A 17,731-nucleotide genomic window follows, 5' to 3' on the forward strand; every position below is an offset into this window, starting at 1 on the left:
CACATACACACACACCAGTTGATGAGATTAATAGGCTATGAATGACTAATATGACCCCCCTCCCCCCCCCCCCCCGCCCATATTAACGAGATGAGGAGCAATTTGTATAATTATAGATTTCCGGCATCTAAGCACATTTTCCGAAGGCTTTTTTTTGGACTGGGTGTTTACGTGGGCGCACGCTCGCCTCTCGCAGGCCGACTGAATTATTCATCTTTTTGTTCCGCCACAGGATAGTTCGCCCTCGCATTTAGGATTTGTTTGTTCACGGCATTTTTTTTTTTAACGAGTCCAACTGTAGTCTTTATTGCGTGAGTCACCGCGGTTCATTGACTACGCCCACAAGGGTCAATCAATCAATCAATCAATCAAAGTTCACTTATATAGCCCTAAATCTCGAGTGTCTCAGATGTGGGGGACCCCCCATGCCTGGGCGACCGGCGCAATAGACGTGGAGTGGATCTAGTTATTAGTGTGAGAGTCCAGTCCATAGTGGATCTAACAAAATAGTGACAGTTCAGTTCATAGTGGATCTAACATAATAGTGTGAGAGTCCAGTCCAACGTGGATCTAACATATCAGTGAGAGTCCAGTCCATAGTGGATCTAACATAATAGTGAGAGTCCAGTCCATAGTGGATCTGACATAATAGTGAGAGTCCAGTCCAACGTGGATCTAACATATCAGTGAGAGTCCAGTCCATAGTGGATCTAACATAATAGTGTAAGAGTCCAGTCCATAATGGATTTAACAAAATAGTGACAGTTCAGTTCATAGTGGATCTAACATAATAGTGTGAGAGTCCAGTCCATAGTGGATCTAACATAATAGTTTGAGAGTCCAGTTCATAGTGGATCTAACATAATAGTGGGAGTCCAGTCCATAGTGGATCTAACAAAATAGTGAGAGTTCAGTCCATAGTGGATCTAACATAATAGTGAGAGTCCAGTCCATAGTGGATCTAACATAATAGTGTGAGAGTCCAGTCCAAAGTGGATCTAACATAATAGTGAGAGTCAAGTCCATAGTGGATCTAACATAATAGTGTGCGAGTCCAGTCCATAGTGGATCTAACATAATAGTGTGAGAGTCCAGTCCATAGTGGATCTAACATAATAGTGAGAGTCAAGTCCATAGTGGATCTAACATAATAGTGTGCGAGTCCAGTCCATAGTGAATCTTACATAATAGTGAGAGTCCAGTCCATAGTGGATCTAACATAATAGTGTGAGAGTCCAGTCCAAAGTGGATCTAACATAATAGTGAGAGTCAAGTCCATAGTGGATCTAACATAATAGTGTGCGAGTCCAGTCCATAGTGAATCTAACATAATAGTGAGAGTCCAGTCCATATTGGATCTAACATATTAATTAGAGCCCAGTCCATAGTGGATCTAACATAATAGTGAGATTCCAGTCCATAGTGGATCCAACATAGTGAAATTTCAGTCCATAGTGGATCTAGTTAATAGTGTGAGAGTCCAGTCCATAGTGGATCTAACATAAAAATGTGAGAGTCTAGTCCATAGTGGATCTAACATAATAGTGTGAGAGTCCAGTCCATGTTGGATCTAACATAATAGTGAGAGTCCAGTCCATAGTGGATCCAACATAATTGTGGGAGTCCAGTCCATAGTGGATCTAACATAATAGTCTGAGTTCAGTCCATAGTGGATCCAACATAATAGTTTTGAGAGTCCAGTCCATAGTGGATCTAACATAATAGTGTGAGAGTCCAGTCCATAGTGGATCTAACATAATAGTGAAAGTCCAGTCCATAGTGGATCTAACAAAATAGTGAGAGTCCAGTCCATAGTAGAACTAACTTAATAGTGAGAGTCCAGTCCATAGTGGATCTAACATAATAGTGTGAGAGTCCAGTCCATAGTGGATCTAACATAATAGTGTGAGTTCAGTCCATAGTGGATCCAACATAATAGTTTTGAGAGTCCAGTCCATAGTGGATCTAACATAATAGTGTGAGAGTCCAGTCCATAGTGGATCTAACATAATAGTGAAAGTCCAGTCCATAGTGGATCTAACATAATAGTGAGAGTCCAGTCCATAGTGGATCTAACATAATAGTGTGAGAGTCCAGTCCAAAGGGGATCTAACATAAAAGTGTGAGAGTCCAGTCCATGTTGGATCTAACATAATAGTGTGAGTTCAGTTCATAGTGGATCTAACATAATAGTGAGAGTCCAGTCCAGATTGGATCTAACAAAATAGTGAGAGTCCAGTCCATATTGGATCTAACAAAATAGTGAGAGTCCATTCCATAGTGGATCTTACATAATAGTTAGAGTCCGGTCCATAGTGGATCAAACGTATTAGTGAGAGTCCAGTCCATAGTGGATCCAACATAATAGTGAGATTCCAGTCCATAGTGGATCCAACATAATAGTGAGAGTCACGTCCATAGTGGATCTAACATAATAGTGAGAGTCCAGTCCATAGTGGATCTAACATAATAGTGTGAGAGTCCAGTCCATAGTGGATCCAACATAATAGTGAGAGTCCAGTCCATAGTGGATCCAACATAATAGTGAGAGTCCAGTCCATAGTGGATATAACATAATAGTGAGAGTCCAGTCCATAGTGGATCCAACATAATAGTGAGAGTCCAGTCCATAGTGGATCCAACATAATAGTGAGAGTCCAGTCCATAGTGGATCCAACATAATAGTGAGAGTCCAGTCCATAGTGGATATAACATAATAGTGTGAAAGTTCAGTCCCTAGTGGGGCCAGCAGGGGATCCTCTTCAGTGGAGACAGGTCAGCAGCGCAGAGACTCCCCCAACTGATGCACAGATGAGTGGTCCACCCCAGGTCCCGACTTTGAACAGCTGTGGTCACCTAATCTGCACCCCCCCCCCCCCACCACACCCCCCTCTCCACGAAAGGAGAGGGGGGCAGAGCGGAGAAGAAACGGCAGATCAACTGGTCTAAAAGGGGGTCTATTTAAAAGGCTAGAGTATACAAATGACTTTTAAGGTGAGACTTAAATGCTTCTACTGAGGTGGCATCTCGAACTGTTACCGGGAGGGCATTCCAGAGTACTGGAGCCCGAACGGAAAACGCTCTATAGCCTGCAGACTTTTTTTGGGCTCTAGGAATCACTAATAAGCCGGAGTCCTTTGAAGGCAGATTTCTTGCCGGGACATATGGTACGATACAATCGGCAAGATAGGATGGAGCTAGACTGTGTAGTATTTTATACTTAAGTAGTAAAATCTTGAAGTCACATCTTAAGTGCACAGGAAGCCAGTGCAGGTGAGCCAGTACAGGTATATATGTATGTATATATGTATATAAAGGTATATACAGTATAGGTATATATGTATGTATATATGTATATAAAGGTATATACAGTATAGGTATATATGTATGTATATATGTATATAAAGGTATATACAGTATAGGTATATATGTATGTATATATGTATATAAAGGTATATACAGTATAGGTATATATGTATGTATATATGTATATAAAGGTATATACAGTATAGGTATATATGTATGTATATATGTATATAAAGGTATATACAGTATAGGTATATATGTATGTATATATGTATATAAAGGTATATACAGTATAGGTATATATGTATGTATATATGTATATAAAGGTATATACAGTATAGGTATATATGTATGTATATATGTATATAAAGGTATATACAGTATAGGTATATATGTATGTATATATGTATATAAAGGTATATACAGTACAGGCGTAATGTGATCAAACTTTCTTGTTCTTGTCGAAAGTCTAGCAGCCGCATTTTGTACCAACTGTAATCTTTCAATGCTAGACATGGGGAGACCCCAAAATAATACGTTACAGTAATCGAGACGAGACGGACGCATGAATAATGATCTCAGCGTCGCTGGTGGACAAAGTGAGAGCGATTTTAGCGATATTACGGAGAAGAAAGAAGGCCGTTTTAGTAACACTCTTAAAGTAACGAGAGAGTTGGGTCAAAGATAATACCCAGATTCTGGTTGTGGGCAAACATCTGCCTCAACCCCTAGAAACAGAAAGGGACGGTCCCTCTCAGATAGATCAAAATTATTAAAACTATTCCCTCTTTTGTTCTGTCAACAGGTCCCAAGCAACCTGCTGGAGCCTGGACTGGTTGATCTCCACCAGCTAGTACCAGTCCAAGCCCCCGTACTGGCACCGGCTCCTGAGGACTCGTGGGAATGGGATGAGACAGACATGACAATCGCAGAACCCCAAGAAGGGCCAGAACCCGACCTCACGCACAACCTTCCAATTTCAGAAAACCTCCTGGCAAGCCAGAACCCTGAGATGACATCCCAGATGGTTCCTCCAGACAACAAGCCCATCTACCAGGTTTATAGCCTCCACACGGTCGAGTTCTACAGGACTCCAGAACGTCCTCAAGTGTCCTCCAAGGAGGGCGAGCGCAAGCAGCATATTTTCCAGAAAAGTTTGAGCAAGGACTCCACTTTCTCCTCTATGGAGTCTCTGCCGGACCTCCTGGGTGGGCTGATGCTCAGCGATCGAAGGGCAAAGAGGCTCGTGGAGTCCCAGGGGGAGGGAGGCAGGGCAGGCGGCCACTCGTCCTGCAGTCGTCCATCAGAGAGCGAAAGTGGGATTGTCAGTGATGGAGGAGACACTGAGACCGTTACCACCAACTATGGAATCCAGGGATTTGAGGAGGAGGAAGTGGATGAGGAGGAAGATGAAGAGGAGGATGTTACTATTCTGCTCAACATAGACGACCAAAAAGAGAGCAGAACCCAAAGAACCACAGAAGAAGAAAGGCAGGTCAGCCATAGGACTGGAGGAAGTGAAGCTGTTGAGTTCCTGATGAACAAAGAATCAACTGACCCCGTCAAGCCCCTCCTGAGTCACAGCAGTTCGGATACGCCTCCTGCCATCCACCACCTGACTTCCAGTCCTGTTTTATCTCAGGGCTCTTCCCTGGAGTCTCTTCTGGCTCTGGGCTTGGATCTGTTCCCCTCCAAAGAACATCTTCAACGCAGCGCATCTCTGGAGAGCGGTCTGGCTACGTGTCACAGTCTGGAAGGTGACACCTGCACCAGTCTCGCCAGCCTAGTGGAGCTGGACCTGGGTCAGATGAGGGAGTCCGGCCGTGATGATGACTACGGTGGTACGGCAGACCAAAGGTTTTCTGAAGGAGCTCAAGGAGAGCTGAGCAGAAGAACACTTGACCTCCTCAAGCGTCTGGAGAACATCCAAAGTCCTCTAGTTGCCAACATGACTCGTAGCGTGTCTGATATGACACTTCGAAGTAACTCTCCACTTCGTCGTCGACTTGTAGCTTCTTCTTACCTTGGAGGGCGACGTGCAGGACTGTCAAGACGTTTACGCAACGCTCCACCGCCTTTCATCAAGGAGAACTCAGCGTCGCTAACAGAGCTGAGCAGCGCCGAAGACTCCTCCCTGGCTTCTGAGGACCTCACCGTGCTCCCTAACAAGAGGAACCTCTCTCTTGATCAGGCCTTGGTGGCTGGTACCAAGCAGGGTTCCTTCAGGAGGTGCTGCAAGAGGAGCAGTCAGAGAGAGGAGGCGGACGCGCTCAGCTTGAGCATGGTGGTCAATGTGTCTTGCACCTCCACGTGCACTGACGATGAGGACGACAGCGACCTCTTGTCCTCCTCCACCCTCACCTTGACGGAGGAAGAACTGGGTGTGCAGGACGGCGAGGAGGAGGAAATGGACCGGTTGACCCCCGGCTCATCTGGAAACGAGGAGGACGAGGACGAGGGTGCAATGGATGACTCGTACTTGGAGTACATGAAGAAGGAGTTGCAGGGTTGGACCCGGCCTGCTCGTATCTCTTCCTTGTCCTCTTCAAAGACCGAGGAGGGCCTTTCGGATGAACTTCAGTGTGGGAGCAACCCATTCCTCTCCGCCGTGGAGCGCTACCACATAAACTCCAGCAACCAAAAGGGAGGAGATGATTGTCTGCAACAGGAGGCTCAGGAGAACCTCAGGAACACTCCAAGGAGCTTCATCAGTCACTTTGTGGATGATCTGGAAAACGGGAATGTAGAGCAGAGCTGTTTAGGTCGGAAAGACCAAGATGACCAGCTTCTCCGAGAGGAGTCCAGCGTATTCACAAAGAGAGGAGAACCCCACAGGGAGTCCTGCTCCTTCTCGAAAGCCCAAGAAGATGTCGGTGTCTTCACCCCCACGGATTGCACAAATCCACTTCCTTCTTCTCCGTCTTGCGAGCTCCTCCCACTCACACCGGCCTCCTCATTGGTAGGACAGCTAAGTGGGGAGTTACCCTGCCAGAGCTCCTCCCCCTCTCCCCTGACGCCATTGCATGAGAAACCTGGCGCGCGGAAGGCCATCACCATCCAGGAGAAGTTCAAGTTCTCCTCTCTGGTAACGGAAAAGAGCAGGAGAGAGGTTCGGGACAAACATTCCTGCCTCCCACCCAGAAAATGGAAAAGTTCTCATTCCTCTTGTTGCCACCACCTGAACTTGGACTCACCCTCCTCACCCTCTTCACCCTCTTCACCCTCCTCACCCTCCTCACCTTCTTCACCCCAGCCAGGTGGGAGGGAGGCCATTCACGACTTTGTCATGGAAATCCTGGACTTGGCCAGGAGGGGCAAAGACACCGAGTGTGGTCCTCCTTCTTTAGCACACCTCAGAGACAAGGTAACACACATCACTTGCTTTTCACTTTGTAAATCATTTGTAAAATAATCCAATTAAGTATATTCCGTTGGGCTTATTTAAATTCCATCCGTCCAGCCATTTTCTACCGCTTGTGCCTTTTGGGGTCACGGGGGGGGGTGCTGGAGTATCTTTTTGTCATTGACATAATTTACTTCATTTCAAAGAAACATTTATTCAAAAGTAAAAAGGCAGCAAAAGTTGGCTTATTGGGACGATTTAAAATGACGAGTTACGACGTTTCAAGATGCGATGTATCGTGTTACGACGTTTGAAGTTATGCTTTGTGTAATGTTTTGTGTTACGATGTTTCTAGTTACCACATTTGGAGTTACGGCGTTTTGTGTTACAATGCTTCGCGTTACCGCGTTTAATATTGCAGTGTTCTGTATTATGTTATTTTATGTTACAACGTTTCATGTTACAATATTTTGTGTTATGATGTTTCGAGTTACATTTGGTTTTACAATGCTTCGTGTTACAATGCTTTACGTTACAGCGTTTAATGTTGCAGTGTTCCGTTTACTGTTGTTTTACGTTACGCCGTTTCATGTTACAATATTTTGTGTTACGATGTTTCGAGTTACGGCGTTTAATGTTGCAGTGTTCAGTTTTATGTTATCGTACGTTACGACATTTCATGTTACAATATTTCGTGTTGCAACGTTTCATGCTGTGACATTTCTTGCTATGGGATTTTTGTGTTACGATGTTTTGTGATACAAACATTTCATATCGCACCGTTTTGATATATATATATATATATATATATATATATATATATATATATATATATATATATACATATATATATATGTATATGTATATATATATATATGTGTGTGTGTGTGTGTTTTACGATGTTTTGAGTTACAAAATTTTGTGCTACAGCGTTTTGTGTTGCAGTGTTCCGTTCTGTGTTATTTTACGTTACGACGTTTCATGTTACAATATTTCGTGATGCGACGTTTCATGTTGTGAGATTTCTGGCTTTGGGATTTTTCTGTTACGATGTTTTGTGATACAAACGTTTTGTATTGCACCGTTTTGATACATATGTGTGTTTTTCGATGTTTTGAGTTACAAAATTTTGCGTTGCAGCGTTTTGCGTTGCATTGTTCCGTTTTGTGTTATTTTACAATACAACGTTTCATGTTATAATGTTTCGTGTTGCGATGTTTCATGCTGTGACATTTCTTGCTATGGGATTTTTGTGTTACAATGTTTTGTAATACAAACGTTTTATATTGCACCGTTTTGATATATATGTGTTTTACGATATTTTGAGTTACATTTTGTGTTGCAGCGTTCCGTTTTGTGTTATTTTACGTTACGTTTCATGTTACAATTTTTCGTGTTGCGACGTTTTATGCTGTGATATTTTTTGCCACATGATTTTTTTGTTACGATGTTTTGTGATACAAACGTTTCATATTGCAACGTTTTGATATGTGTTTTAGGATGTTTCGGGTTAGAAAATTTGGAGTTACGGCGTTTTGTGTTGCAGTGTTCCGTTTTGTGTTATTTTACGTTACAGCGTTTCATGTTACAATATTTCGTGTTGCGATGTTTCATGCTGTGACCTTTCTTGCTATGGGATTTTTGTGTTACAATTTTTTGTGATACAAATATTTCATATTGCAACGTTTTGATATGTATATGTGTTTTACAAAGTTTCGAGTTACAAAAGTTTGTGTTACGGTGTTTTGTGTTGCAGTCTTCCGTTTTATGTTATTTTACGTTAAGACGTTTCATGTTACAATATTTTATGTTGTGATGTTTAATGCTGTGTGATTTCTTGCTATGGGATTTTTGTGTTACAATGTTTTGTGATACAAACGTTTCAATATTGCAAGGTTTATACAGATATATATATATATATATATGTAGATATATGTATGTGTTTTATGATGTTTCGAGTTACAAAATTTGGTGTTATGGCGTTTTGTGTTACAGTGTTCCGTTTTGTGTGATTTCACGTTACAACGTTTCATGTTTCATGCTGTGACATTTCTCGCTATGGGATTTTGAGTTCTAATGTTTTGCGATACAAACGTTTCATATTGCAACGTTATGATATGTGTGTTACAATGTTTCGACTTGCATCATTTTGTGTTACGGCGTTTTGTGTCACGGCGTTTCGTGTTACAATGCTTCGCATTACAGCGTTTCATGTTGCTGTTTTCCGTTTTATGTTATTTTACGTTACAAAGTTTCATGTTCCAATATTTCGTGTTGCGATGTTTCATGCTGTGTGATATGGGATTTTTAGTTACAATGTGTTGTGATACAAACGTTTTATATTGCAACGTTTTGATTTGTGTATGTATATATATATATATATATATATATATATATATATATATATATATATATATATATATATATATATATATATGTATATGTATATGTGTGTTTTACGACTTTTCGAGTTACAACATTTTGTGTTACGACGTTTTGTGTTGCAGTGTTCCGTTTTGTGTTATTTTACAATACAACGTTTCATGTTATAATATTTCATGTTGCGATGTTTCATGCTGTGACATTTCGTGCTATTGGATTTTTGTGTTACGATGTTTTGTGATACAAACGTTTTATATTGCACCGTTTTGATATATATATATATACATATACATATATATATATAATATGTGTGTTTTACGATGTTTTGAGTCACAAAATTTAATGTTACGGCGTTTAGTGTTGCAGTGTTCCGTTTTGTGTTATTTTACAATACAACGTTTCATGTTATAATATTTCGTGTTGCGATGTTTCATGCTATATGACATTTCATACTTATGGGATTTCTTGTTACGATGTTTTGTGATACAAACCTTTCATATTGCAACGTTATGATAAATATGTGTGTTACAATGTTTCGACTTGCATCATTTTGTGTTACGGCGTTTTGTGTCACGGCGTTTCGTGTTACAATGCTTCGCATTACAGCGTTTCATGTTGCTGTTTTCCGTTTTGTTATTTTACGTTACAAAGTGTCATGTTCCAATATTTCGTGTTGCGATGTTTCATGCTGTGTGATTTCTTGCTATGGGATTTTTTGTTACAATGTTTTGTGATACAAACGTTTTATATTGCAACGTTTTGATGTGTGTGTGTATATATATATATATATATATATATATATATATATATATATATATATATGTATATGTATATATGTGTGTGTGTTTTACGACTTTTCGAGTAACAAAATTTTGTGTTACGACGTTTTGATGTATATACATGTGTTTCACGACTTTTCGAGTTACAACATTTTGTGTTACGACATGTGTTGCAGTGTTCCGTTTTGTGTTATTTTACAATACAACGTTTCATGTTATAATATTTTGTGTTACAATGCTTCGCATTACAGCGTTTCATGTTGCTGTTTTCAGTTTTATGTTATTTTACGTTACAAAGTTTCATGTTCCAATATTTCGTGTTGCGATGTTTCATGCTGTGTGATTTCTTGCTATGGGATTTTTAGTTACAATGTTTTGTGATACAAATGTTTTATATTGCAACGTTTTGATGTGTATATATATATATGTGTGTGTGTTTTACGACTTTTCGAGTTACAAAATTTTGTGTTACGACGTTTTGATGTATATATATATGTGTTTTACGACTTTTTGAGTTACAATGATTTTGTGTTACGACGTTTTCTGTTGCAGTGTTCCGTTTTGTGTTATTTTACAATACAACGTTTCATGTTATAATATTTCATGTTGCGATGTTTCATGCTGTGACATTTCGTGCTATTGGATTTTTGTGTTACGATGTTTTGTGATACAAACGTTTCATATTGCACCGTTTTGATATATATATATATAATATGTGTGTTTTACGATGTTTTGAGTCACAAAATTTTGTGTTACGACGTTTTGTGTTGCAGTGTTCCGTTTTGTGTTATTTTACAATACAACGTTTCATGTTATAATATTGGGCTTCACGGTGGCAGAGGGGTTAGTGCGTCTGCCTCACAATACGAAGGTCCTGCAGTCCTGGGTTCAAATCCAGGCTCGGGATCTTTCTGTGTGGAGTTTGCATGTTCTCCCCGTGAATGCGTGGGTTCCCTCCGGGTACTCCGGCTTCCTCCCACCTCCAAAGACATGCACCTGGGGATAGGTTGATTGGCAACACTAAATGGTCCCTAGTGTGTGAATGTGAGTGTGAATGTTGTCTGTCTATCTGTGTTGGCCCTGTGATGAGGGGGCGACTTGTCCAGGGTGTACCCCGCCTTCCGCCCGATTGTAGCTGAGATAGGCGCCAGCGCCCCCCGTGACCCCAAAAGGGAATAAGCGGTAGAAAATGGATGGATGGACGTTTCATATTGCAACGTTTTGATATTTCTGTGTGTTCCAATGTTTGGACTTGCAACATGTTTGACTCCCTGCAGGTGGAGCAGCACTCCCACCAGCCTCTACAACTACGCACCGGAGACTTCTACTCCTACTTGTCGCTCTCCTCGCACGACAGCGACTGCGGCGAGGTCACCCAGCGCTCCGAGGAGAGGAGCGTCACGCCGACGCCGGCGCCTGACAACCGGCTTGACCTGAAGTCATACGACGGTCCCGCAGAGAGCCCGGGCCCTTCCGCCCCCCCCAGCCCAGACATCCGGGACGAAGAGACCCTCTTTCCAGCCTGCACCGAGGAGGTCTACCTGGGTCCGCCCCTCTGCTACAGCATGCCTCCCAATAGAAAAACACCGAAGGGTGTAGTCCCGTCCGTCCCCGAGCCGCTTTACACCTCATTCTCCGTCGGCGCCTCCCCTCTGGAGAGGCCCGCTGAGCTTTCCCGGTCTGGTTCTGGTGAGGACCCGCACCTCCTCAGTGATGTCGCCGGCGGTGCGGGAGTGCGGCGGCGGGGGGGGACGAGCCCTAATGAGGCTCCTCCTTATCTCCATCCCCTGATAGACTCGCCCTCGGCAGCACGCACTAAAGCGCTTGAATCCAATATTGGCGCCGTAATGACCAAGATAAGTGTCGGCGGCGCAGCTACAAATCCCTCAAAAGAGCCGGCCGCTGCCGCCGCGCGTATTAATCCCAAAATGAACTGCCGGCCGATGAAAGAGGCTGATAGAGCGGCGGGGGGGAGGCGAGACCAGGCGCACGCCGGCGGCGCCAAGCAGCCGGAGGCGACGGCGAGAGGACGGCGAGGCTCCCGACAGGACGCCAAGATGACGAGCACGCCAGCAGCCAAGCAGGTTGGTGTCGCGGGTATTAGCCTGATCCTCGGCCCTCTGCTCCGGGTATTAGTCCCGGCCCGTCCCCTGCGTGTGTGCGCATGTAATGAGGCTCCTTTCCATTTCACAGCACACAAGCACGCCCTGATATGCAAACTACACGCTCTCCACACCTTTATGATACCTCAGCGGGCCGATACGGAGGGGGGGAAAATATCGTCTATATGACGATTAAAGAATGGAAGTTTGAATTAGCGAAATATAATTTATTATTAATAAATAAGGTTGATGAAAGATTATAAACCGGACAAAAGCCGTACATATATACAAACAACTATACATGCATACATACTCTACATACTGAACATGAATACATACATATGTACATATATATATACATACATACATACATACATCAATGTATACATACAAGCACACATGTATCGGTACATACATACATATATACATACATACATACATACATACATAAATAAATTTTGCATATATAAACATAATCATACATATATGTATATATATATATACATACAAACATTGATGCACACATATAAATATGTATACATACATACATACACACATAGCAACGTACATACATAGCAACATACATACATAAATACACACATAGCAACATACAAACATACATACATAAATACACACATAGCAACATACATACATACACAAAGCAACATACAACCATGCATACATGTAAATATACATAGATGCATGTATACATACATACACACACACACACATATATATGCACACATAGCAATGTTTAGACCAGCAGGTTTGTTGTATGGGCAAATGTAACCTAAGGGATGAAGTCAATCCCAATAATGTAAACATGTTATATTTATGTGTAGAGACAAGGTTTACATGTAAGATGAATGGACAACAAGACCATGTATGAAGATAACATGTTATATGTGTAAAAACATTGTTTACATGTAAGAGTTATAGACAAAAAGTACACATATGAAGACAACATGTTATATGTGTAGAGACAAGGTTTACATGTAAGATGAATGGACAAGTACACATATGAAGACAACATGTTATATGTGTAGAGACAAGGTTTACATGTAAGATTAATGGACAACAAGACCATGTATGAAGACAACATGTTATATGTGTAGAGACAAGGTTTACATGTAAGATTAATGGACAACAAGTACACGTATGAAGACAACATGTTATATGTGTAGAGACAAGGTTTACATGTAAGATTAATGGACAACAAGTACACGTATGAAGACAACATGTTATATGGGTAGAGACAAGGTTTACATGTAAGATTAATGGACAACAAGTACACATATGAAGACAACATGTTATATGTGTAGAGACAAGTTTTACATGTAAGATGAATGGACAACAAGTACACGTATGAAGACAACATGTTATATGTGTAGAGACAAGGTTTACATGTAAGATTAATGGACAACAAGTACACGTATGAAGACAACATGTTATATGTGTAGAGACAAGGTTTACATGTAAGATGAATGGACAACAAGTACACGTATGAAGACAACATGTTATATGTGTAGAGACAAGGTTTACATGTAAGATGAATGGACAAGTACACATATGAAGACAACATGTTGTATGTGTAGAGACAAGGTTTACATGTAAGATGAATGGACAACAAGTACACGTATGAAGACAACATGTTATATGTGTAGGGACAAGGTTTACATGTAAGATGAATGGACAACAAGTACACGTATGAAGACAACATGTTATATGTGTAGAGACAAGGTTTACATGTAAGATTAATGGACAACAAGTACACGTATGAAGACAACATGTTATATGTGTAGAGACAAGGTTTACATGTAAGATGAATGGACAACAAGTACACGTATGAAGACAACATGTTATATGTGTAGAGACAAGGTTTACATGTAAGATTAATGGACAACAAGTACACGTATGAAGACAACATGTTATATGTGTAGAGACAAGGTTTACATGTAAGATTAATGGACAACAAGTACACGTATGAAGACAACATGTTATATGTGTAGAGACAAGGTTTACATGTAAGATGAATGGACAACAAGACCATGTATGAAGACAACATGTTATATGTGTAGAGACAAGGTTTACATGTAAGATGAATGGACAACAAGTACACGTATGAAGACAACATGTTATATGTGTAGAGACAAGGTTTACATGTAAGATGAATGGACAAGTACACATATGAAGACAACATGTTGTATGTGTAGAGACAAGGTTTACATGTAAGATGAATGGACAACAAGTACACGTATGAAGACAACATGTTATATGTGTAGAGACAAGGTTTACATGTAAGATTAATGGACAACAAGTACACGTATGAAGACAACATGTTATATGTGTAGAGACAAGGTTTACATGTAAGATGAATGGACAAGTACACATATGAAGACAACATGTTATATGTGTAGAGACAAGGTTTACATGTAAGATGAATGGACAACAAGTACACATATGAAGACATGTTATATGTGTAGAGACAAGGTTTACATGTAAGATTAATGGACAACAAGTACACGTATGAAGACAACATGTTATATGTGTAGAGACAAGGTTTACATGTAAGATGAATGGACAAGTACACATATGAAGACAACATGTTATATGTGTAGAGACAAGGTTTACATGTAAGATTAATGGACAACAAGTACACATATGAAGACAACATGTTATATGTGTAGAGACCAGGTTTACATGTAAGATTAATGGACAACAAGTACACATATGAAGACAACATGTTATATGTGTAGAGACAAGGTTTACATGTAAGATTAATGGACAACAAGTACACATATGAAGACAACATGTTATATGTGTAGAGACAAGGTTTACATGTAAGAGTCATGGACAAGACCATGTATGAAGACAACATGTTATATGTGTAGAGACAAGGTTTACATGTAAGATTAATGGACAAGTACACGTATGAAGACAACATGTTATATGTGTAGAGACAAGGTTTACATGTTAGAGTCATGGACAACAAGACCATGTATGAAGACAAGATGTAAATGTCCTCTTGAGAGACAATGATGAGTATATAAAAAGTGTGTCCTCCATCCTTCTTTGCCCCTCCCCCCTCAGGTGTTAATGCAAGGTGGGATTTGCAGACGTCTCACTTTAAGGTCCAGGGAACAACATCAGCATAATTACTAGCAGTCGCATTTGATTAGGATTCATTCCTTGGCTGAATTAGCGTGTTTGTGCTCTTTTTAACTTTTCTATTTCCTTATGCAAATGGAACCACGCACCCTTGCTAGCTTTAGCAACTTAGCACTTTTCCTAGCTGCTGTTTCCTGCATATTAATGAGGGCGGCGTGTCTTTCAAGCGGGACTACGTAGCACCTTGGTTGTTCTTTCTCTGTCATTTTGCGCTCTTCCATCACTTTGGCCTCCAAAAACAAGAGAACAAACAAAGGGAATGAAAAGTGTTTTGTCTGTTGCTTTGGTTCCACTTCTTCGACTTTGTCTGCTGACACTCAATGGACGTCTCTTGTCTCACTTGCAGCCCAGCACTGTCAATCCAATTGCCAGGGGGCGGAGCCAAATACCCATTAGACCGCCCACCTCCAGGATGGGGCCAATCAGAGTAAGTCAACCCTTACATCGCTAAAATACAGAAGAATGTGGCGGAAGGATACGTAGGTGGATGGTTACTTAGGTGATAAATATGTGGGCGGAAGGATACTTAAATCGCAGAATACATGGGTGAGAAGTATGTAGGTGGAAGGATACGCAGGTAAAAGATATGTGGCCGGAAGGATACACAGGTGAAGAAAATGTGGAGGTGGAAGGATACACAGGTCAAAAAAAAATATGTAGATGCAAAGATACACAGGTAAAAAAATGTAGGCGGAAGGATACACAGGTAAAAAAAAATATGTAGGTGCAAAGATACACAGGTAAAAAAATGTAGGCGAAGGATACACAGGGGAAAAAGATGTGTAGGTGGAAGGATACACATGTGACTGTGTATACAACTTAAAGTCCTCACAATGTCAGAAATGCAAACACACACGTGACTGTGTATACAACTTAAAGTCCTCACAATGTCAGAAATGCAAACACACACGTGACTGTGTATACAACTTAAAGTCCTCACAATGTCATAAATACAAACACGTGTTACTGTGTATACAACTTAATGTCCCCACAATGTAATAAATACAAACAAACACACGCTACTGTGTATATAACTTGATGTCCCCACAATGTTATAAATACAAACACACACACGTTACTTTGTAGACAACTTAAAGTCCCCACAATGTAATAAATGCAAACACACACACGCTACTGTGTATATAACTTGATGTCCCCACAATGTTATAAATACAAACACACACACGTTACTTTGTAGACAACTTAAAGTCCCCACAATGTAATAAATGCAAACACACACGTTACTGTGTATATAACTTGATGTCCCCACGATGTAATAAATACAAACACACACATTTGACTGTGCATACAACTTAATGTCCCCGCAATGTAATGAATGCAAACACACACACGTTACTTTGTATACAACTTAAAGTCCCCACAATGTAATAAATGCAAACACACGTTACTTTGTGTACAACTTAAAGTCCCCACAATGTAATAAATGCAAACACACACGTTACTGTGTATATAACTTGATATCCCCACAATGTTATAAATATAAACACAAACACGTTACTGTGTATACAACTTAATGTCCCCACAATGTAATAAATGCAAACACACACGTTACTGTGTATATAACTTGATATCCCCACAATGTTATAAATATAAACACAAACACGTTACTTTGTATACAACTTAAAGTCCCCACAATGTAATAAATGCAAACACACACGTTACTTTGTATACAACTTGATGTCCCCACAATGTAATAAATGCAAACACACACGTTACTGTGTATATAACTTGATGTCCCCACAATGTTATAAATACAAACACAAACATGTTATTGTGTATACAACTTAAAGTCCCCACAATGTAATAAATGCAAACACACGTTACTTTGTGTACAACTTAAAGTCCCCACAATGTAATAAATGCAAACACACACGTTACTGTGTATATAACTTGATATCCCCACAATGTTATAAATACAAACACAAACATGTTACTGTGTATACAACTTAAAGTCCCCACAATGTCAGAAATGCAAACACACACGTTACTTTGTATACAACTTAATGTCCCCACAATGTAATAAATGCAAACACACACGTTACTGTGTATATAACTTAATGTCCCCACAATGTTATAAATACAAACACAAACATGTTATTGTGTATACAACTTAAAGTCCCCACAATGTAATAAATACAAACACACACATTACTGTGTGTCACACCCCGCCTCGGGTGAAGGTAATGTAACCTTTGCAAACCGGAATTCAAATCAAGGATGGCAAGGCACGCAGTTGGCAACAGTTTACAAACATTTATTGAAACCCAAAAAGTGTCAAAACAGTTCTGGCGTGCCCTCTGCCAGGTTTGTTGTAAACTCTGTGGCTTGCCATCCCACCACTGGCACCATATGCAGAGCCGTGGTGAGTGACAGGTTACAATTTGTTTGTTGAGCATGCTTTCCACTGACTAAAAAAAATGTGCATGGTTTGAGAGGAAGCCAAAAGGTCAAACAGTGACAGTGTGGGGTCAAACTGTCACATTACCCCCATCCTCTCCAGCGACAGCAAGTTCAGGGAGACGAGACAAGTAATCAGCTAGCAGGTTAGTTTTGCCACCCCGATGTGTGGTATTGAACCATTAGGGCTGTAACGCCAAGTACCATCTGGTGACACGGGAGTTCTTATCTCT

The 17,731-nt window shown here is 40.7% G+C and overlaps 1 protein-coding gene across 5 annotated transcripts in view; it reads left to right on the top strand.

Annotated features, from left to right (window-relative positions):
• The window catches only part of LOC133542387 (A-kinase anchor protein 6-like), a 151,833-nt gene that overhangs the window by 130,720 nt on the left and 3,382 nt on the right, over window positions 1-17,731 (top strand). For all 5 annotated transcript variants that reach the window (XM_061886443.1, XM_061886447.1, XM_061886446.1 and 2 more), the window contains 3 exons: window positions 4,112-6,670; window positions 11,088-11,894; window positions 15,427-15,507. In XM_061886443.1, the coding sequence (XP_061742427.1) occupies window positions 4,112-6,670; window positions 11,088-11,894; window positions 15,427-15,507 (3,447 nt within the window). The remainder of the gene's footprint in view (window positions 1-4,111; window positions 6,671-11,087; window positions 11,895-15,426; window positions 15,508-17,731) is intronic.

This window comes from Nerophis ophidion, linkage group LG24 (genome assembly GCF_033978795.1).
Source record: "Nerophis ophidion isolate RoL-2023_Sa linkage group LG24, RoL_Noph_v1.0, whole genome shotgun sequence".
NCBI classification, from domain to species: Eukaryota; Metazoa; Chordata; class Actinopteri; order Syngnathiformes; family Syngnathidae; genus Nerophis; species Nerophis ophidion.